Source organism: Entelurus aequoreus, linkage group LG02 (assembly GCF_033978785.1).
Source record: "Entelurus aequoreus isolate RoL-2023_Sb linkage group LG02, RoL_Eaeq_v1.1, whole genome shotgun sequence".
NCBI classification, from domain to species: Eukaryota; Metazoa; Chordata; class Actinopteri; order Syngnathiformes; family Syngnathidae; genus Entelurus; species Entelurus aequoreus.
In genome coordinates, this window is record NC_084732.1 from 73,700,686 (window position 1) to 73,725,685 (window position 25,000).

A 25,000-nucleotide genomic window follows, 5' to 3' on the forward strand; every position below is an offset into this window, starting at 1 on the left:
CGTACCGAAACGGTTCAATACAAAACACGTACCGTTACACCCCTAGCAGATACAAATGACAAATTCATGTTTTTGTGTATGATAACGTATGCTCACGCGGACGATTGACAAGTTGATGGTTGTCTTTTCAAATGTTCGTTCATAGCCGTTGTGCTGCTATGATAGGCCATTTCCGCTCGACACAGTGTGCATACAACAACATTATTAGGCCGTTTATTGAAATACTCCCACACTTTTGACTACTTTTGGCGTGCTTTTTCCCCCTCGCTCGCATCGTCTGCTTTGATCGTCTGCTTTGCGCTTCGCCATGACGGTAGTGTGACGTAAATATGCGACGCGTCGACGCACAAAAACGGCGTCGACGTATTTACGTAACCGATGACTTCGACTACGTCGACGCGTCGTTTCAGCCTTACAAATGAACAAGGCCAACATGTCTTAAGAGAAACTTGCACTACCAAATAAGATGAGCTAGGATTGCCAAAGCACCATTATGTTTCCATTTACAAACACAATCATCAAAATGACTTCCACTGTCATTTTAGATACAATTGCAACATATTGTGTTTTTTAGTCAGTGTGGGGTTTTGGAGTGGTGACACACACTTGAATTATTCTTTTATGCTCTTTTGTAGCCATGAAAGAGGCGTCTTTTGAAAAGATGACCTTTCCAACTTTTTCTCAATTTGGGAGACATTTCTTTGACAGTCTGCATCCTTCGACGCATTGATGGTAAACTTCAAAGGCTTTTGTGTGATCAGGTGTCTGTGGATTGCATAATCATAACACGTTAACAACTATTTCGAGAGAAACACATTTTTACATCTCAGAAAGCTCACATGAAGTCAGTACAAATGCTCTTGAAAGAATCACATTTGCTCAAATTACATCAAACTTTATTTAAAAAGCACTTTTTAGCCACAGGCAATTGGAACAGGGGTTAGTGCATGTGCCTCACAATACGAAGGTCCTGAGTAGTCCTGAGTTCAATCCCGGGCTCGGGATCTTTCTGTGTGGAGTTTGCATGTTCTCCCCGTGACTGTGTGGGTTCCCTCCCACCTCCTAAGACATGCACCTGGGGATAGGTTGATTGGCAGCACTAAAATTGGCCCTAGTGTGTGAATGTGAGTGTGAATGTTGTCTGTCTTATCTGTGTTGGCCCTGCGATGAGGTGGCGACTTGTCCAGGGTGTACCCCGCCTTCCGCCCGAATGCAGCTGAGATAGGCTCCAGCACCCCCCCGCGACCTCAAAAGTGACAAGCGGTAGAAAATGGATGGATAGATGGAATTGGAACACAAAGTGCTTTACACAAAAAAACAAAAAAAAGAAAGAAGAGAAAAACACACACACACACACAGCACTTTTGACAAAAACAAAACATGGCATGGCCTTGAGACTTGAGAACTAATTGAGGATAAACATTTGACATAAATTATATTTCGTACTTCAGCGGACAGTTTGTCAGGGTTCTGAGGCAATTCAAATTCCAGAGTACAATTAAAATGTAGCTATTTAAAACATATTCTTATGCAGGAACATACTGTAAGAAGGGGAATCATATGGCCCCATTCGTTGTGGTTTACCTTACACATGGAACGTGACACATTTGGGGGGAGGGGGTGCACAATCCACTTTAGCTGCCAGACCTTTAAGACTACGTTGATTTACACCGCAGGCCAAAGTGGCCCAAATCTGATTTTTAGTGTTTACATTAAGTAAAACAGGGGTGTCCAATTTTTTTCCACTGAGGGCCGCAAACGGAAAAATTAAAGCATGTGGGGGCCATTTTGATATTTTTCATTTTCAAACCATAACAAAATATATGGATATGAATATATGAATTTTATTTATTTTACCTTTAGGGGTCCCGGGGACCATAAAGGGTCTCAGTTACTAAAATGTTAAAAATAAGTCTAATTTGTATTATTATTTTTTGTTTAACGCTTACAGTAAATCTCTATATCAACTTAAAAAAAAAAAAAAGTTTTATGGCTTTTCTGTCAAAAACAACTATGTTTTTTATAGTAAAACTGAAATATGCAGTATTTAGTAATTAGAGCCCTAAAACATCAATAATGCAGGACACCATTGATTTTAATTCTTTAATATTTTTGAGTAATCAGTGAAAAGATAAATAAAATACCACTAAATATATTTGGGATCCAAAATGTGCCCCACTCATAAAGTGATACATTTTTATTAGTTTCTTTTTTTTTTTTTACTTTCAACACTCAAGTCACGAGATCAACTTCAGATATATCTGTCGATTTTACGTTTGAACTATTATTTTGTTTGTTTTATGCTCTTTTGTCAAAGAAAACTTTGTTTTTATATGGCAACTACACGATATATGCAATATTTACCACATAACACATTTTAAAGTGAAATATTTGAACTAATTGGCGCTTTGAAAATAACTAATTATAACATGGATTTTTTGTTATTATTCTTTTTTTTGAGCAGTGGCAAAAAAAGAAAAAGAAAGAAAGACAAAAGAAAAAAAAACAGCCTGCATGGAAGCTTTGTGTCAACATTGAAACTTTTTCTCATTAGATTTCACCTCATTCCACTTTTTTTAATGTTCATTTTTATTTTTTGCAATAGCATTTCCAGAATGTGTGGCGGGCCGGTAAACAATTAGCTGCGGGCCGCAAATGGCCCCCGGGCCGCACTTTGGACACCCCTGAAGTAAAATGTAATCCTTATCAGACGCCAGTTTACATGCGCACTGGCCCCAATGTGGCCTCGACGTCACTTGCATGCACAGTTTGATAAAGTGAAAACAAAGGAAGTTGACCGGAGTCCGTAAATGAACAAGGAAGTCGCTGCTACTACTAAAAAATAAAATAAAAGTCGCCACACCTTTAAAAATGAGTGTTTTTTTTGTTGTTGTTTTTAAATGAATTCAAGTGATATTATGTATGAATGGATGTGTTTAGTCTAATATATTTGGGAGGGTTCTAATATTTTTATGGCTGTTAAGTAGAGCAGGCATGGATATCAGGGTGGATCTACTTTAGCTTTATTTTTTTAACTTGATTGATTGATTGAGAAATGTATTGACATCTTAAAGAATCGAATCCATGTAATGCTTTAAAATGGCAAATGGATGGCACAAAAAGCCAAAAGGCTTGTTTCCATTGTGGTCCATTAAATATTCATCACATTTGATACATTCAATAATAAAAGATATATGACCTGTAACATGTATATAAAAAATTACGTAACATTTTTTTTTATAAATTATGTACATATACGTAGTATACGTGTCAGGTGATTTGAACAACAATATATACAAAAAATGGGGGGTGGGGGTGTGTGGGGGTGTATCCACTATGTACATGACACTATGTACATGACAGTATGTACAGTACATGACTATGCACATGTTGACTCCAAGAGTGTGCAAAACAGAATTAGAAAATATATATACACTATAACCACATATAAACCTGCTTGATGCTTCGAAGAGTTGCTGGGGATCAATTTTGGTTTGTTACGTTAACAACTTACGCAATGTACGTGGCATGTAAGCGAATACACCACAGTGTCAATTCTGGTCCTTCAACAAATGCTATTTCTCCTGAATCAAAACATATATTCATACATTACTTATAGCACTATTGACTCTTGATGCACCAAAAATGTGGCCGTTGAAAGAACATTTTGTTCACCGAAACCAGATGTTGCGATGAGCCTGAGAATTGATACCAGTACTTAACGGTTGTAATTGTCAGTACTTGTATCAATTTATCTCATGACATTTCTAAGTCTCATTTGCAAGTATTATATAAGCACTTTAGCACTATTGGGTCTGATTTCTTATAGGCTAATAGCAACATCCATAGTAAGACTCATGGAAGTAGTGAAGTAGAATTGAACAAATAGTGGTATTAGTATTCTGAGATACACAATGACGGATCTCTGTGTACCCGCCAGACCTCCCAACCGCCTGCCAAATCAGTTCCCGTGGTTTGTAATACCTTAATAAAAATAAAATTCACGCTTTTATCCGTGCCTGGTGTATATCGGGGGTTGACTTGTCCCTCTTGTATTTTCAGACAGGACTGTTCAAGTTGTCAGATGAAGAGTTCTTTATCCAGCCTTTGGAAAGGTTACATGATGAGCCCTCAGCACCACAGGCCCATGCCATCTACAAACGCCACACACCCTCCCTACCTCGGAGTCCGGTTGTCGAGTCCATCTCAGGGATACAATCAGTCAACGCTTCCTGTGGAGTCCAAAGTAATGTCTTTTTTTCTACCATCCAGCGTTGTAAAAGACTGTAGACGAAGCACTTGAAACAGAAAATCTGAATTTGCCTGCAGGATTTGATGGTACATTGACTTTTTCTGGATGAAATACAAATATTTGGAAACTCCAGTATTAGGGTTATGTGTTACCTTTAGTAAATCATCTGAAATGTAGGTCTAATAAAATATTGTGCTTGTCTCTTTATCTAAGCAACAACCAAACCCTGCTTGTTATCTTTGGGCTATAACAGGGGTGTCCAAACATTTTCCAGTGAGGGCCACATACATAAAAATTTAAGGATGTAGGGGCTACTTTGCTACATTTTGTACTTTAAATATACGAACCAAAACCATTTCAATGCTAAATCACCTGAACAAAACATCCACATCTCAGAGGCCTACTGAAACCCACTACTACCGACCACGCAGTCTGATAGTTTATATATCAATGATGAAATCTTAACATTGCAACACATGCCAATACGGCCGGGTTAACTTATAAAGTACAATTTTAAATTTCCCGCTAAACTTCCGGTTGAAAACGTCTATGTATGATGACGTATGCGCGTGACGTCAATCGTTGAAACGGAAGTATTCGGACACCATTGTATCCAATACAAACAGCTCGGTTTTCATCGCAAAATTCCACAGTATTCTGGACTTCTGTGTTGGTGAATCTTTTGGAATTTGTTTAATGAACAATGAAGACTGCAAAGAAGAAAGCTGTAGGTGGGATCGGTGTATTAGCGGCTGGCTACAGCAACACAACCAGGAAGACTTTTACTTGGATAGCAGACGCGCTATCCGATGCTAGCCGCCGACCGCATCTATGATCGGGTGAAGTCCTTTGTCGCTCCGTCGATCGCTGGAACGCAGGTGAGCACGGGTGTTGGTGAGCAGATGAGGGCTGGCTGGCGTAGGTGGATACCTAATGTTTTTAGCATAGCTCTGTGAGGTCCCGTTGCTAAGTTAGCTTCAATGGCGTCGTTAGCAACAGCATTGTTAAGCTTTGCCAGGCTGGAAAGCATTAACCGTGTAGTTACATGTCCATGGTTTAATAGTATTGTTGATTTTCTGTCTATCCTTCCAGTCAGCGGTTTATTTCTTTTGTTTCTATCTGCAGTTAAGCCCGATGCTATCACGTTAGCTCTGTAGCTAAAGTGCTTCGCCGATGTATTGTCGTGGAGATAAAAGACACTGTGAATGTCCATTTCGCGTTCTCGACTCTCATTTTCAAGAGGATATAGTATCCGAGGTGGTTTAAAATACAAATCCGTGATCCACAATAGAAAAAGGAGAGAGTGTGGAATCCAATGAGCCAGCTTGTACATAAGTTACGGTCAGAGCGAAAAAAGTTGCATCCTGCACTGCACTCTAGTCCTTCACTCTCACGTTTCTCTTCCACGAATCTTTCATCCTGGCTCAAATTAATGGAGTAACTGTCGCTTTCTCTGTCCGAATCGCTCTCGCTGCTGGTGTAAACAATGGGGAAATGTGAGGAGCCTTTCAACCTGTGACGTCACGCTACTTCCGGTACAGGCAAGGCTTTTTTTATCAGCGACCAAAAGTTGCGAACTTTATCGTCGATGTTCTCTACTAAATCCTTTCAGCAAAAATATGGCAATATCGCGAAATGATCAAGTATGACACATAGAATGGATCTGCTATCCCCGTTTAAATAAAAAAATATCATTTCAGTAGGCCTTTAGCGTTTTTCTATAACTAACAAAGCAAATTACAGTATTATTTAATCTAATCTAATTTCTTAGTAATATTCCATACTGATAGTGTTATTATTATTACCGGTATGCCATCACAAAAACATTTTAAAGGACTTCAACACACTCGTTCTTTGTTTTGCAAGAAATTTGTAACACTTCATTACGCGACACACGGAAACCATCAAAAACCTTATACAGTAGGACGCGGAGGTCATCAGCCATTTTAGTTTACATATCCCAATTTTTGAAGGATTTGGGTCAATTTAAATTTTTTCTTAACATTTTTTTCATGTAGTGTTCTAATTCAAGACGTGTTATTCTGTCCTTAGGATGTGTCACAGGCCAATAAAAAAACTTGGACACCCCTTGGCTATAATATATACTATTCTAATTATCGTATTTTCCGGACTACAAGGCGTATATAGGACGCATCGACTACATTTTGAAAGAAAAAAAGATTGTTTTCATGTATTAGTAGCAGCAGAGTTTAAGCCGCAGATTGTATGTTGTGAAATTAGATATTTACACAGAAAGATTTTATCAATGTTTATTTACATACCTAAATCGTTTCGAAACGATGCCTGTAACACGGCAGTAAAACGGCTGATCACACAAAACAGAAAACGCATTGATATCTTTATTCATCCTTTCTGAGGTGAATAAGATTTTCTCCTTTTTTAATAATGTTTATGATGTTTATCAGGATTTTTCTTACTTGTATTTTGTAAACACTTTGAGTTTTAACCGTTTTATCATATTGTTGGATTTCTTTGCATAATTCATTTCATAATTTAGCCATCAGCTAAGAAAAAAACATAGATTAGCCGCACCATTGTGTAAGCCGCAGTGTGCAAAGCTTGGGAAAAAAGTAGCGGCTCATAGTCCGGAAAATCCGTTATAGTTTTTTTTTATATATATATTGGCCATTCAACAATTAGGGATAAGCGGTAGAAAATGGATGGATGGAACAATTCATTGAACAATTTTAGGATAATATTTTTTCAAACCTTCACTGTAAATAACTAGTAATGTATAGAGACTAGCACAATGTACCCCATCTGACAATTTCCATTTGTTGCAATTTTTAATGTATCATACATGCTGCTCCTCAAATAGTGTTTCAGTGATACAGTCAGTCAGTTCAGATTCAATTGTTTATCGTTTTGTTTGTTTACTAGCAGCCACTATTCTTTTATGGTCTGAAATTTCACAATGCTTTAATACATGTACAACATTGAGGCAAAAGGGAATACACACGGTTATATATGACAAATAACACCACATTCAAAATAAAATGGCTCCACAATAATTACATACAATCATTATGCTGGTAAAGGATCACATAATAGCCTTAAAAAATACAATTGTTTACAAAAGAAAATATACAAATTGTTTGCATGCAATCCAGTTAGAAACCAAAAATAGAATAGCAAATATAATAAAATAATAATTGTTCTTGTAAAGCCTTAATCTTGTACAAAAAGTTACTAATTGTATTCCCATGAAAAATAAAGGAAGTCTGATACGGGTTTTTGAATAGCGTAACCTTTCGATTACAAGCTATGGTTTATATTTCAAGTTTATTTCAAACATGCATAAAATTACAACATGGTGCATCACAAGTTCCATTTTCTCTTTCCAAACTTGTTTGAAAATGAGTAGGTAGAAGCAAAGCTTATTTAATGCTACCCCTTTTCCATTACAAAGCAATTGCTAACAATTTAGTTCACGTATGTAATTTTATTAATTTTAGAAAAGTTGTTGGTCAAAATTATTTTTTTTATCTTGATTTTTTCATATTAAATCTTGGTTACATTTCATTTTTGCAGCGTTAAGTGGCTACTTTACTACAATGTGTTACTTGCAGATTCCCACCACAGTCTGGATAAGGCTGAGAGACAGCGGGAATACTGGGAGCAGAACCAGCAGAGGAGGCGGCGGCGGATCCATCGACGCTCTGTCAGCAAAGAGAAGTGGGTGGAAACGCTGGTCGTAGCTGACCCTAAAATGGTGGAATACCATGGCAGCAAAAGTGTTGAAAACTACGTTCTTGCCGTTATGAACATTGTGAGTATGTAACCAGATTGTATTATATATTGCAAGTCAAAATGAATCTTGTTTATACTACTGTACAACTTGGAGCAACGTATTGCTGGAGTGATTGCACACATTCTTGGCGTCCCTGTGACATGTGAGACATACAGTCGTGGTCAAAAGTTTACATACACTTGTAAAGAACATAATGTCATGGCTGTCTTGAGTTTCCAATCATTTCTACAACTCTTATTTTTTTGTGATAGAGTGATTGGAGCACATACTTGTTGGTCACAAAAAAACATTCATGAAGTTTGGTTCTTTTATAAAATTATTATGGGTCTACTGAAAATGTGACCAAATCTGCTGGGTGAAAAATATACATACAGCAATGTTAATATTTGGTTACATGTCCCTTGGCAAGTTTCACTGCAATAAGGCGCTTTTGGTAGCCATCCACAAGCTTCTGGCAAGCTTCTGGTTGAATTTTTGACCACTCCTCTTGATAAAATTGGTGCAGTTCAGCTAAATTTGTTGGTTTTCTGACATGGACTTGTTTCTTCAGCATTGTCCACACGTTTAAGTCAGGACTTTGGGAAGGCCATTCTAAAACCTTAATTCTAGCCTGATTTAGCCATTCCTTTACCACTTTTGATGTGTGTTTGGGGTCATTGTCCTGTTGGAACACCCAACTGCGCCCAAGACCCAACCTCCGGGCTGATGATTTTAGGTTGTCCTGAAGAATTTGGAGGTAATCCTCCTTTTTCTTTGTCCCATTTACTTTCTGTAAAGCACCAGTTCCATTGGCAGCAAAACAGGCCCAGAGCATAATACTACATAATATATACTTGGGGCGGTATAGCTCGGTTGGTAGAGTGGCCGTGCCATCAACCTGAGGGTTGCAGGTTCGATTCCCGCTTCCGCCATCCTAGTGACTGCCGTTGTGTCCTTGGGCAAGACACTTTACCCACCTGCTCTCAGTGCCACCCACACTAGTTTAAATGTAACTTAGATATTGGGTTTTCACTATGTAAAGCGCTTTGAGTCACTAGAGAAAAGCGCTATATAAATATAATTCACTTCACTTCACTACTACAACCACCATGCTTGACAGTAGTAATGGTGATTAAAGGCCTCACATTTTCTCCTCCAAACATATTGCTGGGTATTGTGTCCAAACAGCTCAATTTTTGTTTCATCTGACCACAGAAATTTCTTCCAGAAAGTCTTATCTTTTTCCATGTGATGTCAGATGAAACAAAAATTGAGCTGTTTTGGCTACAATACCCAGCAATATGTTTGGAGGAGAAAAGGTGAGGCCTTTAATCCCAGGAACACCATACCTACCATCAAGCATGGTGGTGTTGGTATTATGCTCTGGGCCTGTTTTGCTGCCAATGGAACTGGTGCTTTACAGAGAGTAAATGAGACAATGAAAAAGGAGGATTACCTCCAAATTTTTCAGGACAACCTAAAATCATCAGCCCGGAGGTTGGGTCTTGGGCGCAGTTGGGTGTTCCAACAGGACAATGACCCCGAACACACGTCAAAAGTGGTAAAGGAATGGCTAAATCAGGCTAGAACAGGGGTCGGCAACCCAAAATGTTGAAAGAGCCATATTGGACCAAAAGTACAAAAACAAATCTGTCTGGAGCCGCAAAAAATTAAAAGCCATATTACATGTGTCATGGGATATACATTTAATTAAGAGGACTTAAAGGAAACTAAATGAGCTCAAATATAGCTACAAATGAGGCATAATGATGCAATATGTACATATCGCTAGCCTAAATAGCATGTTAGCATCGATTAGCTTGCAGTCATGCAGTGACCAAATATGTCTGATTAGCACTCCACACAAGTCAATAACATCAACAAAACTCACCTTTGTGCATTCATGCACAACGTTAAAAGTGTGGTGGACAAAATGAGACAGAAAAAAAGTGGCATAAAACACGTCCTAGAAAGTCGGAGAAAGTTATACATGTAAACAAACTATACGGTGAGTTCAAGGACCGCCAAAATTAGTAGGACAAAACGGCGCTCGCCAAATACTCGAATCAGTGAAGCATGTTTAATATAAGCAGTGTGATTTATAACAATTAGTGTCATGTTTGTCCTCCTACAGAAACCATACTAAACAAAAAAATAGATTTTTTTCCCCTCATCTTTTTCCATTCTTCATACATTTTTGAAAAATCTCCAGAGAGCCACTAGGGCGGCGCTAAAGAGCCGCATGCGGCTCTAGAGCCGCGGGTTGCCGACCCCCGGGCTAGAATAAGGTTTTAAAATGGCCTTCCCAAAGTCCTGACTTAAATGTGTAGACAATGCTGAAGAAACAAGTCCATATCATAAAACCAACAAATTTAGCTGAACTGCACCAATTTTGTCAAGAGGAGTGGTCAAAAATTCAACCAGAAGCTTGTGGATGGCTTGCAGTGAAACTTGCCAAGGGACATGTAACCAAATATTAACATTGCTGTATGTATACTTTTGACCCAGCAGATTTGGTCACATTTTCAGTAGACCCATAATAAATTCTTAAAAGAACCACACTTCATTAATGTTTTTTGCATTTGCATTTAAATGTCAGAGATGCATCTTAAGTAAGGGATATATGTGAGGCAAAGAGTGGTTATGCACAATGATGCACCTGGTGGGCGTCAATGGGGGTATGGTAGTACTGTAATTACACAACCAGTAATTATTTGTCAGCACACAGGCACACATCAGGGATGTGCTGTCAGGGGAGGCAGGTGAAGGAGAGTCTCAACTAAGAAACATATATTTAAGCATAAAATGAATATTTGATTGTGACACATATGTATTTTCTTTCTGATTTAACATTTCCTTATGTAAACATTGCAGAATTTGATCAAAAAGCTTAAATGAAGCTGCGGCACATATTATCCTTTTAGCAAGCAAGCTTGCACTTTTAGTGCACGGCTCAAAAGGCATGTTGTGTCCCCTTCGCTTTTTAATGACCAAAAGTAATGTAGCGCTATCAAATGGAGACAAGTCAAACACACATGCTGCAGCTGTCCAATCAGTAATCCGATGTGAGATAAGAGCAAGTCGCGATCATTCACAGAAGGCATGAAACGAAAGTATTTCAAAAGATTAATTGCTTTCTTTCATTCCCTTAATGCTATAAGTATACATGCTACGTGTTATTATGTTTGTCTTACTATTTGGAACGACTATGTACATCCTTAAAAGAATATTGTATCATACGTATCCTGTTTATCTCTGTAAATAAACACTAGGCTACAACATTCATATCATTACAAATTGTCAATCTATTGTTATTGTACTACCGCCTCATTGTCATATACTGTATAGTGACAATGGAACAGCCTTGCACATTCACTTTAATGTCAAAGACTCCTTCCTGGCTAAGGCAAGACACCATAGTCTATTCACTATTGCCATCGAACTGCAACTGCATGCAAATTCTACTATATAGGACAGTACAGGACTTGCAAATGAGACATGGAAGTATAGGAAAACAAGGTGGTAACTGGACAGCACTGCTAAGTTTTCAATTATTTTCATTTTATATTACTACGTAACAAATTAACATCATTAACACATTTGAACACGCAAAAGTACTGAAAATTGGTATCGATTAGTAACTGCATCGATTCCCAGGTACACAGACGTAATTTGGGGGGGACAGGCTGCCTTACTATGGGTGGGCTGATAAAACGATAACAATATATATCGCGATAGACATGTAATCAATATCAATAAAAAATGTGTCCAACAATTTATATGTATATATATATATTAAATATAAATATATATTAAATATAATTTCTATATGTATATATACATATAATTTTTTATTAAATTCATTATTTTTATATATTGATTACTGTACGTGTCTATCGTGTAATTTACCGAGGTTATTGTTAGGTGTTTATTGTGGTTTTAGAATTGTGTTAACATTTTTTGATTAAGTGTTGTCCATTGTTGTGTTGACATTTCCTTTTACTTTCTGCCTCGATAGCTGAGGGGATTATAATCAAAAGGAATGTTACATTTAAAATAATAATGTTAGAATTTTTTTTTAGATCTCCTCGTCCATATTTTCAGTAGGTAATAAAAAATATCAATACCTTATTTTCCGGAACATAGGGCGCACTGCCGATGAATGATCTATTTTCAATCTTTTTTCATATAAAAGGCGCACTGGATTTTAGGACGCATTAAAGGAGTCCTATTATTATTTATTTTTTTCTAAATGTAAAACACTTCCTTGTGGTCTACATAAGATGCAATGGTGGTTCTTTGGTCAACATGTTGCATAGATTATGTTTTACAGATCATCTTCAAGTCGCTTTCTGACAGTCGCTTCAGGCTGCGCCGTTTTGTGGGCGGTCTTATTTACGTGGCTCACCTTTGGCAGCGTCTTCTCTCCGTCATCTTTGTTGTAGCGGTGTAACGTGCAAGGACGGGTGTGGAAGAAGTGTCAAAAGATGGAGCTAACTGTTTTAATGACATTCACACTTTACTTAAATCAATAACGGAGCAGCATCTCCTCATCCGGAAACAACCACACCGGAAATGTGTCCCGTGAAAAAGCGTCCGACCGGAACTCTCTAGTAACTAAAGTTCCTTGGGTGAATAATGTAAACTCACTACACCGGTATGTTTTAGCACTTTCATGGCGAGTGTACTGACAGATATTAGTAAGAACTTTACACTACTTTATATTAGAAATGGATGTCCCATAACAAGAAGATAGAGAAAAAGAAGAAGCATATCAACTAAGGCGTCGTCACAGACCACAAAGGCGGATGCGCACAATTTTTCAGGATTCATGCAGATCCCAAATACAGATCAGCAGGTACCAGAAGGTAAGAAAAGTTGCTTTTGCATAATATTGCGAAACACAACGCCAGATAATGTCTTACCTTATACACACACCATAATAATACTCGTATGTTTAATGCGCCGACAATCCACCAATCGGCGCGGCTTCATAGCTTACCAAAGTTGTACTAAAACATTTTGATAGATTTTTGAGCGCCGTGTGTAATGTTCTATATTTTCAATGGAACATATAAAATGTTGGTGGTGTTTACGTGAGTGATATTGTCATCATACCTCTTACCACGCGTCTGTTATGTTTGACTGCCATCTACTGGTCACACTTATCATTACACCATGTACCAAATAAAATTGCTTCGAGTTCGGTGAGCAAAACCAAAATTATTCCGTACATTAGGCGCACCGGGTTATTAGGCGCACTGTCGAGTTTTGAGGAAAAAAAAGGATTTTAAGTGCGCCTTATATAATACGGTAATTATCGATATCGACCTGTATAAAAAACTTATATCGCGATACAGTTTTCAACCATATCGCCCAGCCCTATGCCTTACCTTATATTTGAAATAGCGGTGATCTTTCATGCCATACTGATCAAGAGGTTAGAGTGTGTGGTTATTAGATGTAGAGCGGACAAATGTAGGCACAGTTTCTATCAACTTTAGAAACAATTTATTTGCTGCTCTTAGCCCACAGTTATTTCCTTTATTGTTAAACTATGTTATTTTGCTCTAAAAATAAATAAATAATGTGTGTAATGTGCGTCTGCCTCACAATATGAAGGTCCTGGGTTCGATCCTGCACTCGGGATCTTTCTGTGTGGAGTTTGCATGTTCTCCCCGTGACTGCAAGGGTTCCCTACGGGTACTCCGGCTTCCTCCCACCTCCAAAGACATGCACCTTTGTCTTTGGTACACTAATGTGTATATTTTAGGCCATTGGTTCTTTGTTTTATTTTTGCAAAAATATATATATATATTTTTATATTGCTCTTTTTATCTTTGGTATGAACATTATTATATAAACACAAAGTTATTATTACTTTTTTTGGTTCTTTGTTGTTGCTATTTTTGTATTACAACATTTTATTATTTGATCATGTTGTACTGCATTTTAATATTTTGTTTTGTGATTGTGTGATGTTTTTTGTCTGGACCCCAGGAAGAATAGTCTCCACTGCGGTGTAGACTAATGGGGATCCTTAATAAACTAAACTAAACTAAAACCTGGGGATAGGTTGATTGGCAACACTAAATTGGCCCTAGTGTGTGAATGTTGTCTGTCTATCTATGTTGGCCCTGCGATGAGGTGGCGACTTGTCCAGGGTGTACCCCGCCTTCCGCCCGAATTCAGCTGAGATAGGCTCCAGCACCCCCCGCAACCACCAACGGGACAAGCGGTAGAAAATGGATGGATGGATGGAGTTCAAAACACATGTTTGCTATGAGTGTAAACCCCCAACTTGACAATTCTAAATAAAATAAATCAAATGTGAGCTAAACCTAAAAGAGTTACGTTTTCGAGTCATACCAAAGACTATAAAAATGGGACCCATTGCCTCCCTGCTTGGCACTCAGCATCAAGGGTTAGAATTGGGGGTTAAATAACCAAAAGTATTCCTGGGCGCGGCCACCACTGCTGCTCACTGCTCCCCTCACCTCCCAGGGGGTTGAGCAAGGGGATGGGTCAAATGCAGAGAATAATCTCACCACACCTAGTGTGTGTGTGACAATCATCGGTACTTTTTAACTTTTTTTTACCAAAGGCAGCAATCATAAATGAAGCTTTCAGCACATACACAATGTTGACATCTTTAGTTATTTTTTGATAAAGACGGAGAAAAAACATGCATACTCATATGGGCGCATGCATCGACAACAAGGCAAAAAACATGGATGTAGACGCAAAGTTAAATACTCAAATGCAACCTTACCCGAGCAAAAACGATGCATGGTTAACCAGGGAGTCTTGATACCAATATCTTTGACCCAGCCACATAGAAAGAAGTTGTAGACCTCCATGCTTTCTCAGGCTTTCATATGTTTTGTCGTGTAGAATGACGTCAAGAGCATCAGATAGCTCGAAATGTCTGAGAATGCGGACAACTGATTAGGGTTGTACGGTATACCAGTATTAGTATAGTACAGCGATACTAATGAATCATATTCGGTACTATACCGCCTCTAAAAAGCACCGGTCTGCCACCCCCCGCGCCTCCGTCGCCGTCACGTCGTGTCATTGCTGGTTTACGAGCAGACGAGCATGTTCGGCAGCGCACAATCACAGAGTACTTACAAGCAGCCAATGTGTGGAGACAGAAAAGGGGGAAAGGACGCATTTTGGTTTAAAAACTAACGATAAAGGTGAAGTTATAACACTGAAACGCCCTCAGGAAGAGGTGCTTTAAGACATGACTAGCTAGCTAGTGGCTAAAGTCCAGCCGCTGTCTGCAGTGTTTTAGCTACTTCTAAATCACTAATCCTCGCCTCCATGGCGACAAATAAAGTAAGTTTCTTACAAGTATCATCCCTGCAGGACGAGGAATAGCTAAACATGCTTCACTACACACCGGTGTCACAATGTAAACAAACGCCATTGGTGGATCTACACCTAACATCCACTGTAATGATACCAAGTAAATGAGTGTATCTTGTTGATACTACTATGATTACGTAGATATTTTTTGGCATCACATTTTCTTTCGGTTTTTTTCAAATGTATATCAAGTTTATAAACTCAGGAAATATGTCCCTGGACACATGAGGACTTTGAATATGACCAATGTAAGATTCCTGTAACTACTTGGTATCGGATTGATACCAACATTTGTGGTCTCATCCAAAACTAATGTAAAGTATCAAACAACAGAAGAATAAATTATTATTACATTTTAACAAAAATGTATATAGAACATGTTAAAAGAGAGCGTAAGCAGATATTAACAGTAAATGAACAAGTAGAATAATAATAAATTTTCTACCACTTGTCCTTAATAATGTTGACAAAATAATAGAATGGAAAATAACACAATATGTTACTGCATACGTCAGCAGACAAATTAGGAGCCTTTGTTTGCATACTTATTACTAAAAGACAAGTTGTCTTGTATGTTCACTATTTTATTTAAGGACAAACTTGCAATAAGAAACACGTTTAATGTACCCTAAGAATTTTTGTTAAAATAAAGCCTTTTTGTGGTCCCCTTTATTTAGAAAAGTATCAAAGTACCGAAAAGTATCGATACAATTGTAGTACCTGTACCAAAATATTGGTATTGTTACAACACAACAACGGATAATCCTTCAGATCACTCGACAAATATTTTCTTGATAACGTATAGGGATCAATTATATTGCAGAAATTGATTTTTTGCTCATATCTGCTTTTAGCGGTAAGATCTAGGCCGCTTGGTACTCAATTCGCACACTCTTTGCTGCACAGTAGCTATATTGGTTTGGTTGTCCATCACTTCGTTCACAGGAAGTAAACAGGTCAGGAAAAGTCACGTGACTGAATACAACCTATACTGCAACTATTTTATTACCTGAAAGTATTGACACTTAGAACAAACATTGTACAGCACAAAATGTTCTTTGCGTATTGAATGTTTTTTTCTAATTAATCTTTGCTAAAATAAATTTCCGTTTTTTCTTTGTCGTTTAGCCTACTTTTTGTTTTGCACTTCTTGACCCACGTTCACTGACCAGCAAAGGGGGAGGTAGTATCAAAGCCTCTACAGCAGGGGTGTCAAACTCATTTTAGTTCAGGGGCCACATGGAGGAAAATCTATTCCATAGTGGGCCGGAATGGTAAAATCATGACATGATAATTTAAAAATAAAGACAACTCCAGGTTGTTTTCTTTGTTTTACTTTGGCCGAAAATAGAACGTGCACATTCTGAAAACGTACACATCACAAATGATCCTCTGGACAAAACACTTCAAGTTTGTTGATAATTCTGAGGAAATTGGTGCAGTTTCAAAAACACAATGAGCTTCGACTTCGTCTCAGTGTATCTACAAAGCCATGATTCAACTTTAAGTCGCAGTCTTTCTGGGATTGAACAAAAAACATAATATGTAAACTCTTCGAGGTATCAAATACCTCTTTTGTCATGTCCACGTATCAATCCAGAGCGAACTCAACAAACTGTAAGAAACGGCGGTAAAAACTATTCAAAAGGGTTAAGTTCGCTTTTCTAATTTTTGACAGAGATATTTTGGGGCAACGAGGGCGCCAAATGACGGTGTGTTCGAAGCAGAAGACGTTAAACGGCAGGTTTTAAGTTTCACAGTCCCCCTTTACTGTGTACCTCTTGCTTGGCTCCGGTATAAACCATTTGCTTGCCTAACAGAATTGCTATGGGGAAATCCAGTGGACACATTTAAAACAGCAGTTCATTTCGTTAAAAAAAATAAAGCAGCTCATTTTAATACTTGGCAAACTCATCTCGCGGGCCAGATAAAACCTGTTTGCGGGCCGTAGGTTTGATAACCCTGCTCTACAGCTCAATAATATTTACAAGCAAATGGGTTTGGAGCTACGATCTACATTTTGTTTTGTCTTCATATTATTATTGTTTCAGTTGTTCTTCCTTTGAACATCCATAGGCCAAGTCTTTCTGAAAGATTTAACATTTATTCAACAAAGGTCACAGGTAAACATTACAGCGCTGGTCTCACCCTCGCCAAAGCCATATCGGAAGCTCCACTAACCAGCTTCGACCGAAATGTTAGTCTCGATAATAATTATTTGTTCTCTTTACTGTCCATAAGACAAAAAAAAGCCAGGAAAACACATTCACGGCCAAATGAGTTTTTCTGAATGAGGGTGTGAGTCCAGGAAAAAAGCAATAACGGTCCATGAGGAGAAGTCAATAACAAGGCTTTCGAGAGATGTCTGAGTAGAGCCATCAGTTGATAAGAGGAAGTTGTGTACCCAATTAATACTATTATATTAACATTGAGTTTACGGACCAGCGTGTCCACATTCATTGGTGGAAATTAACCTGTTAGATTTCAAGTTAAAGTTCAAGTACCACTGATAGTCACACACACACTAGGTGTGGTGAAATTACCCTTTGCATTTGACCCATCCCCTTGTTCCACCCCCTGGGAGGTGAGGGGAGCAGTGAGCAGCAGCGGTGGCCACGCTCTTGAATCATTTTGGTGATTTACCCTCCAGACCCAACCTTTGATGCTGAGTGCCAAGCAGGGAGGTAATGGGTCCCATTTTTATAGTCTTTGGTATGACTCACGACCTACCGATCTCAGGGCGTACTGAGATCCGGACTTACAACCAGGATATATGCAAAAGTCCAAAAATCATATACAGAAGCCCATCAAAATTGATCACGGTTATCTTTGTGATGGCAAGAGAGTTTTAAAAAAAAGTTGAAGTCTCATTAGACTGTGGCCAGTTAATGATTCATGTATTCAAATTCATTCCGCCAATAAGCTTTGCAGCACTTTCTCTGTTAAACAGAGTAGTCTTCCATTACGTTCTTTTTCAGTTTTTTCCTTTCTGGTAAAGCATGCATATTCATCTGAAAGCTCTTACAATAAAGCCGAAAGTCTACATTTTTTATTTCAAATCTATCGTGGGAAGCTATAAAGGCAAAGTCCTGAAAGCAGCTCTGCAGATAACGCAGCATAGCATCAATATACAGTAGTTGAAGTGACTGCTCTCGCTGTCAGTTAAAACTGAGCATTGATTTCAAAGAATTCATTAAAAAAAATGTTGGTCTTTGCCAGAAATTGAATTTTTGAGACGTGTTTGTCACATAGTTTTGTCACCGTGTTGTCAAATTTGTCCGGTGTCTTTCACAGTCGGCGTAATTAGTGCTTATTGGCTCGGGGTTAACTAAACTGACTTCTTTTGAGTTATAGATGGACACCCAAGTGGGTTTACAAAAGACCTCATGTCTGCTTTGACAGGAGCTAATTAAAATGCTGCTGGAAGTAATACTCGGGGAAGGCCATTCCCTTACTTGGAAGCTCCTAGTTGTAAGGCCATTAATAGATATGGGAAGCTGTCATTATTCCTCACATCCTCTAATGCCGGAGACCTCCCCGGCTACGTTTGTTTTTCATTTATAGAAATAATCTTGCACGTCTCAGCATCCCCCGACACTGTACATAATGGCATCGTCTTCCTTAGTGAGCAGATGTTCTATTGTGTAATAATTTTTTTGAACTACACAATGGTACTTTGTTGTTCACACACATATGGTTAGCAGCAGTTCGGACAGTAAATATCTGCGCAAAGTAAATGAATGCCAGACTAAAAGCAGAGGTTTAGCAGGATGCTCGGTGAGTTCAAAGGGAAGGTTCAAACCTCAGGATGTGGTGCAGACGGACAGCATGTGGCTAAAGGTGGAAAATCTCCATCCTTGCTTGTGGAAAAACAAAATACTATGAATTTGCAGAGTGGCAACTCTGTTTTTATTCACAATCGAGCATTGGCGTTGTTAGGCCTATTTTAGGGGGGCTCAAGCCCCCCTAAAATGTTCTTAAGCCCCCCTAAATAATTTGGTGTAAAAAAAAATAAAAAATCTTTTTTTTTTTTTTTTTTTTTTTTTTTTTTTTACAAATACATGCCGACATATTCATTATAAAGTGGCCCAAATATGAGTTTAAATAAATAATCATATAACCTGTCATTATTCACTAAATTTCCCCTCACTTTATAGCGTAAGGTAGAGAGCCCCTTTAGTGCGTCGGTATCCAATCCATTCCACTTGTTCATATAGAAAATGCCCACATCACTGAAAATCCAGTCCGCATTTTCTCTGCGACCTTGCTTGCGGTCCTGCAGGTGTACGAAGCACATTAGCACACAGCACTGCAGAACAAGAACCTTGTGTCTGCAATTGTAAATAATTTAGTTTTTAAGTTTTGTGTTTCTTGTGGAATCTATATAAAGTAATATACATTAGCCTATTGTTAAAATAATGAAAACAACATCATTAAATATATTTGTTTTATTGTATTGTTACATTAATAGCTGTTGTATTATTATAGGATGGCTTGTTAAACATTTCATAGGATTTTCAGAGGGTGGAAGACATTTAATATAAAATGTAAAATGAATAAATACATAAAAAGAAAAAGAAAAAAAATGGTTAAAAGCCATCGTCCCGGGGAGCATTTAATTTCGTCCGGTGCATTTTTTTTACCGTCCCCGGGATGACGGGACTACTTTAATCTCAAGCCCTGGAAGTTACATTTTACTGTTTGCATTATTTGTTTCAGCATTGCACTTTGAAGATGGTCCCTCAGCTCTTTGACAGCTTTGGCTCTTTTCAGATCAGCAGACTAAGTCTTTCTTATGTACAGTATATATAAACGTTTTTCATTTCTATTCAGACTTCCATATATATTTAATTTCCTTAACGGCTTGCCATAATATATGTATTATATATTATATACAAGCCAAATTATCCCGATCCAGATATTACTTTAATTCAAGTAAGTAAGTAATATTTCCAGGGCTTGAATTTACAACCATTTTAGTCACATATGTGCCCAGAATGTAATCTGTGCAACTTCCAAATATTTGGGAACAAACAATTATTGTATTGTGAGCGAAAGTGGTGGCATTAGCCTCTATGTTGTGAATGAATAACATAGAGGCTAATGCCATGACTTTCATTGTGTTTCAGTGTATCTTGAAGGATCATGCAAGTCATTGTTTCTTGTTGATGCTGTAAACAAAATGTCACTGAGCAAACCCATGTTTGTTGTGTGTACTGAACACAGATTGAAAATAAACCCACTGAAATAATAATAATAACAATGAATAATTTCTAAGTCTTTGTTAGCCGTTTGGGAAGTTTTGTGCTCGTGCGCTACGTTCGCTCGCATCCTGCATCTCCTGGGGGCTAAGCCCCCCCTGTCCTTAAAAGCTAGTGACGCCCCTGCAATCGAGTAGAATAGGTTGAAAAGAAAGCAGCACAGACAAAAAAAAAACTTTACTCTCTGAGCATATTGTGGACTTTTTTGTCCACTTTTAAAACATTTTTGCCTAAAGTTCACAATCCCGTACGAGAGACGAGAACATGTATGTGGGTTTTTTTTGCAATTTAATTTGTAATAATAGGCTGGTTCTAGGTGGCTAGCAATGCTACTAATGGGAGCAATCCATTTTGCCTCTAAAGCCCCTTCTACACTAATCTGGCTAAGGTTATCCAGGCTATATCCCACCTAACCTTATCCTTGTCCACACACACACAATGCCAGCGTTTAAGACCCCCTACCCCTTCCGTCCGCTGGCGCAACACGGGCTAGTACGCATGTGCACGTCATAGTTACCTCTGACCTGGAAGTGTATCCTTACCCTGTGTTTCAATGTAGGCTATTGCCACATTTCTTTTATAGGCCTACTGAAACCCACTACTACCGAACACGCAGTCTGATAGTTTATATATCAATGATGAAATCTTAACATTGCAACACATGCCAATACGGCCGGGTTAGATTAGTAAAGTGCAATTTTAAATTTCCCGCAAAATATTCTGCTGAAAACGTCTCGGTATGATGACGTTTGCGCGTGATGTCACGGATTGTGGGGACATATTGGGACACCATTGTGGCCAGCTATTAAGTCGTCTGTTTTCATCGCAAAATTCCACAGTGTTCTGGACATCTGTGTCGGTGAATCTTTTGCAATTTGTTTAATGAACAATGAAGACAGCAAAGAAGAAAGCTGTAGGTGGGATCGGTGTATTAGCGGCTGGCTGCAGCAACACAACCAGGAGGACTTTGACTCGGATAGCAGACGCGCTACCGTGAGTACGCAGCTTTCTTCCAAACATTTGATCGCTTGCCCGTACGTGCGTGCCGCTATGTGCATGTCACGTACGTAACTTTGGGGAAATATATGTGCTGTATGAACTTTACGGAGGTGAACGGTACTTTGGGCTGTTGGATTGAGTGTGTTGTGCGGGTGTTTGATTTGTATTGGTGGGTTGTATAGACGGGAGGGGGGAGGTGTTTGTTATGCGGATTAATTTGTGGCATATTAAATATAAGCCTGGTTGTGTTGTGGCTAATAGAGTACATATATGTCTTGTGTTTATTTACTGTTTTAGTCATTCCCAGCTGAATATCAGGTCCCACCCGCCTCTCACAGCATCTTCCCTATCTGAATCGCTTCCACTGCCCTCTAGTCCTTCACTGTCACTTTCCTCATCCACAAATCTTTCATCCTCGCTCAAATTAATGGGGAAATTGTCGCTTTCTCGGTCCGAATCGCTCTCGCTGCTGCTGGCCATGATTGTAAACAATGTGCAGATGTGAGGCGCTCCACAACCTGCGACGTCACGCTACTTCCGGTACAGGCAAGGCTTTTTTATCAGCGACCAAAAGTTGCGAACTTTATCGTCGATGTTCTCTACTAAATCCTTTCAGCAAAAATATGGCAATATCGCGAAATGATCAAGTATGACACATAGAATGGACCTGCTATCCCCGTTTAAATAAGAAAATTTCATTTCAGTAGGCTTTTAACAGTAAACCTTGCTTGCCTCACCATCAGCAGCTGTTAGACTATTGTAGTGAATCACACCTGAGCCATCGTACATCAATCATATTTTAATGGATGTTTGAAAGTAAACAATGTGATACAGGACATTTTACAACGATCGATCTAGGGATCTAGATATCTGGTCAGGACACTGTGCTTGTAGGCTGGAATTGACGGGTCGTACTTGACGGGCGCTACCACTTCATGGCTTCACAATAGTTACGGAGTACAAAACTAGACGTTGAGTAATCGCTCGACATACATCGCGGACAATATCTGCCAGTCTAAATGCATTCGCTGTTTTTGGTAGTGCTCCCTCGTCCACGGGAGCCCGCATTCTCGTTGTCTCCCCTTCGACAAATGGACAAAGTTTTTCGCTAAGTAGAATCACAGCTGACCTGTACATTTGAAAGTTCTCTTACCGTTCCTGTGGCACAACACACTCGTCTACAAACCATATCTCACCAGGCTGCCGTTCTTCCAGGTCTTATCCAAAACCGTCTTTAAACATTGCTATGTTGCCGTCTGAGAAGTGTTGTAGACTTAGACTTCCTTTTTATTGTCATTCAAATTTGAACTTTACAGCACAGATAACAACGAAATTTCGTTACATAAGCTCATGGTAGAGCAGGATAAAAAAAAGCAATAAGGTGCATATATAAATAAATAAATAAAAATATACAAATAATATATAAATATATATATATATATATATATATATATATATATATATATATATATTGTATCTGAAATAGCTGCAATCCCGCCTTTCCTTCTTTTAAGGTATTCACGTGTGATTTCCACAAGCGTCTGTTATGAAGCTGGCCTTTCTGACGTCACTTCCTGTGTGGGGCGCGGTCTTTCTGGCGTCACTTCCTCTCCGAACTCAGTTTGTAAACGATCGATGAGCCCGCACAAAGCTAAGAGCCTTAGATTCAAGAAATACACGGCGCACTTACCTGTGCAAAAAATTATCCAAGGAGGGGGACCTTAAACGATGGTTTAGTGTGGCTGAAACGGGGCTTAGGCTAAATAATTATTAGTTTAAGGCATGGGTGTCAAACTCTGGCCCGTGGGCCAAATTTGGCCCGCCGTGTAATTTCATTTGGCCCTTGAGGCAATATCAAATTAACATTAGAGCTGGCCCGCCGGTATTATATACCGCATTCACCGCTAATACTCATACTTGCCAACCCTCCCGATTTTCAGTGCCCCTCTCGAAAGTCTCCCGGGGCAACCATTCTCCCGAATTTCTCCCGATTTCCACCCGGACAACAATATTGGGGGCGTGCCTTAAAGGCACTGCCTTTAGTGTCCTCTACAACCTGTCGTCACGTCTGCTTTTCCTCCATACAAACAGCGTGCCGGCCCCTGTCACATGATAGATAGGGCTTTTACACACACTTCAGTCATACAGGTCACACTGAGGGTGGCCGCAGAAACAACTTTAACACTGTTACAAATATGCGCCACACTGTGAACCCACACCAAACAAGAATGACAAACACATTTCGGGAGAACATCTGCACCGTAACACAACATAAACACAACAGAACAAATACCCAGAACCCCTTGCAGCACTAACTCTTCCGGGACGCTACAATATACACCCCCCGCTACCACCAAACTCCGCCCACCTGAGCCCCAACATTAATGAACTTGCATCCCAGAAAAGACGGCAGGTATCTGGCTTGGGCACATCAGATTAGATCAGTGTGTTGCAAATTGAGCAGTAAAAAGGCCTGAATGGTTGATTTATTCATTATTTTATTTTCAAATGTATTAGCTGGTGGAAAAAGTTAATGTTGATATTTACCTCAGAAGGCTGCAAATAGAAAACAGGCATTCCATTTTTTATTTAAATTTTATTTAATATACCATTGATGTTTTTTCGTTTGTTTTTTGAATGTTGATTTGCCAGCAACTTGAGGGTTCCAGGTTCGATCCCCGAATCTGCCATCCTTATCAATGCAGTTGTGTCCTTGGGCGCTTTACTCTCCTAATACCAGTGCCAACCACACTGGTTTAAATGTAAATAATGGCTTTCACTATGTAAAGCGCTTTGAGTCTCAAGAGAAAAACGCTATATAAATATACTTCACTTAAAATATTACGGTATCTGTAAAGTAGTAGCCCACATTTCATGTTTAGTTTGTACACAGCTACCTCAACAATGTATGTAGTAATAACAAGCATGACGTGCTGCGTGTATCGTGATGTGGGGTGGTATAGCTCGGTTGGTAGAGTGGCCGTGCCAGCAACTTAAGAGTTCCAGGTTCGATCCCCGCTTACGCCATCCTAGTCACTGCCGTTGTGTCCTTGGGCAAGACACTTTATCCACCTGTACCTTCACTATGTAAAAGCGTTTTGAGTCACTAGAGAAAAGCGCTATATGAATATATATCACTTCACATCATCAATATTACTTACTTGATGGATATTTGTCTGTCTGGTCAAGCTGGTTTTGGTTAAGCTTGCACACCATTTCTGTCGGCATAGCTTGGTTCCAAGCTCCACATTTGCAGCCTCAAGTCACGCCCGCCTCTGGCTCTCTCGGCTTCTGGCTGCTCCGACTCTTCATGCTGACTGAGCTTCTATAACCAGCAGTCCGTCCCTCTATGTTAAAAAATGT

At 39.0% G+C, this 25,000-nt stretch overlaps 1 protein-coding gene across 1 annotated transcript in view; it reads left to right on the forward strand.

Moving 5' to 3' along the window:
• LOC133642350 (A disintegrin and metalloproteinase with thrombospondin motifs 7) overlaps positions 1–25,000 on the forward strand; it is a 301,060-nt gene that overhangs the window by 59,800 nt on the left and 216,260 nt on the right. Inside the window, exons 3-4 of the mRNA XM_062036489.1 lie at positions 4,063–4,246; positions 7,843–8,042. Of these exons, the coding sequence (XP_061892473.1) occupies positions 4,063–4,246; positions 7,843–8,042 (384 nt within the window). The remainder of the gene's footprint in view (positions 1–4,062; positions 4,247–7,842; positions 8,043–25,000) is intronic.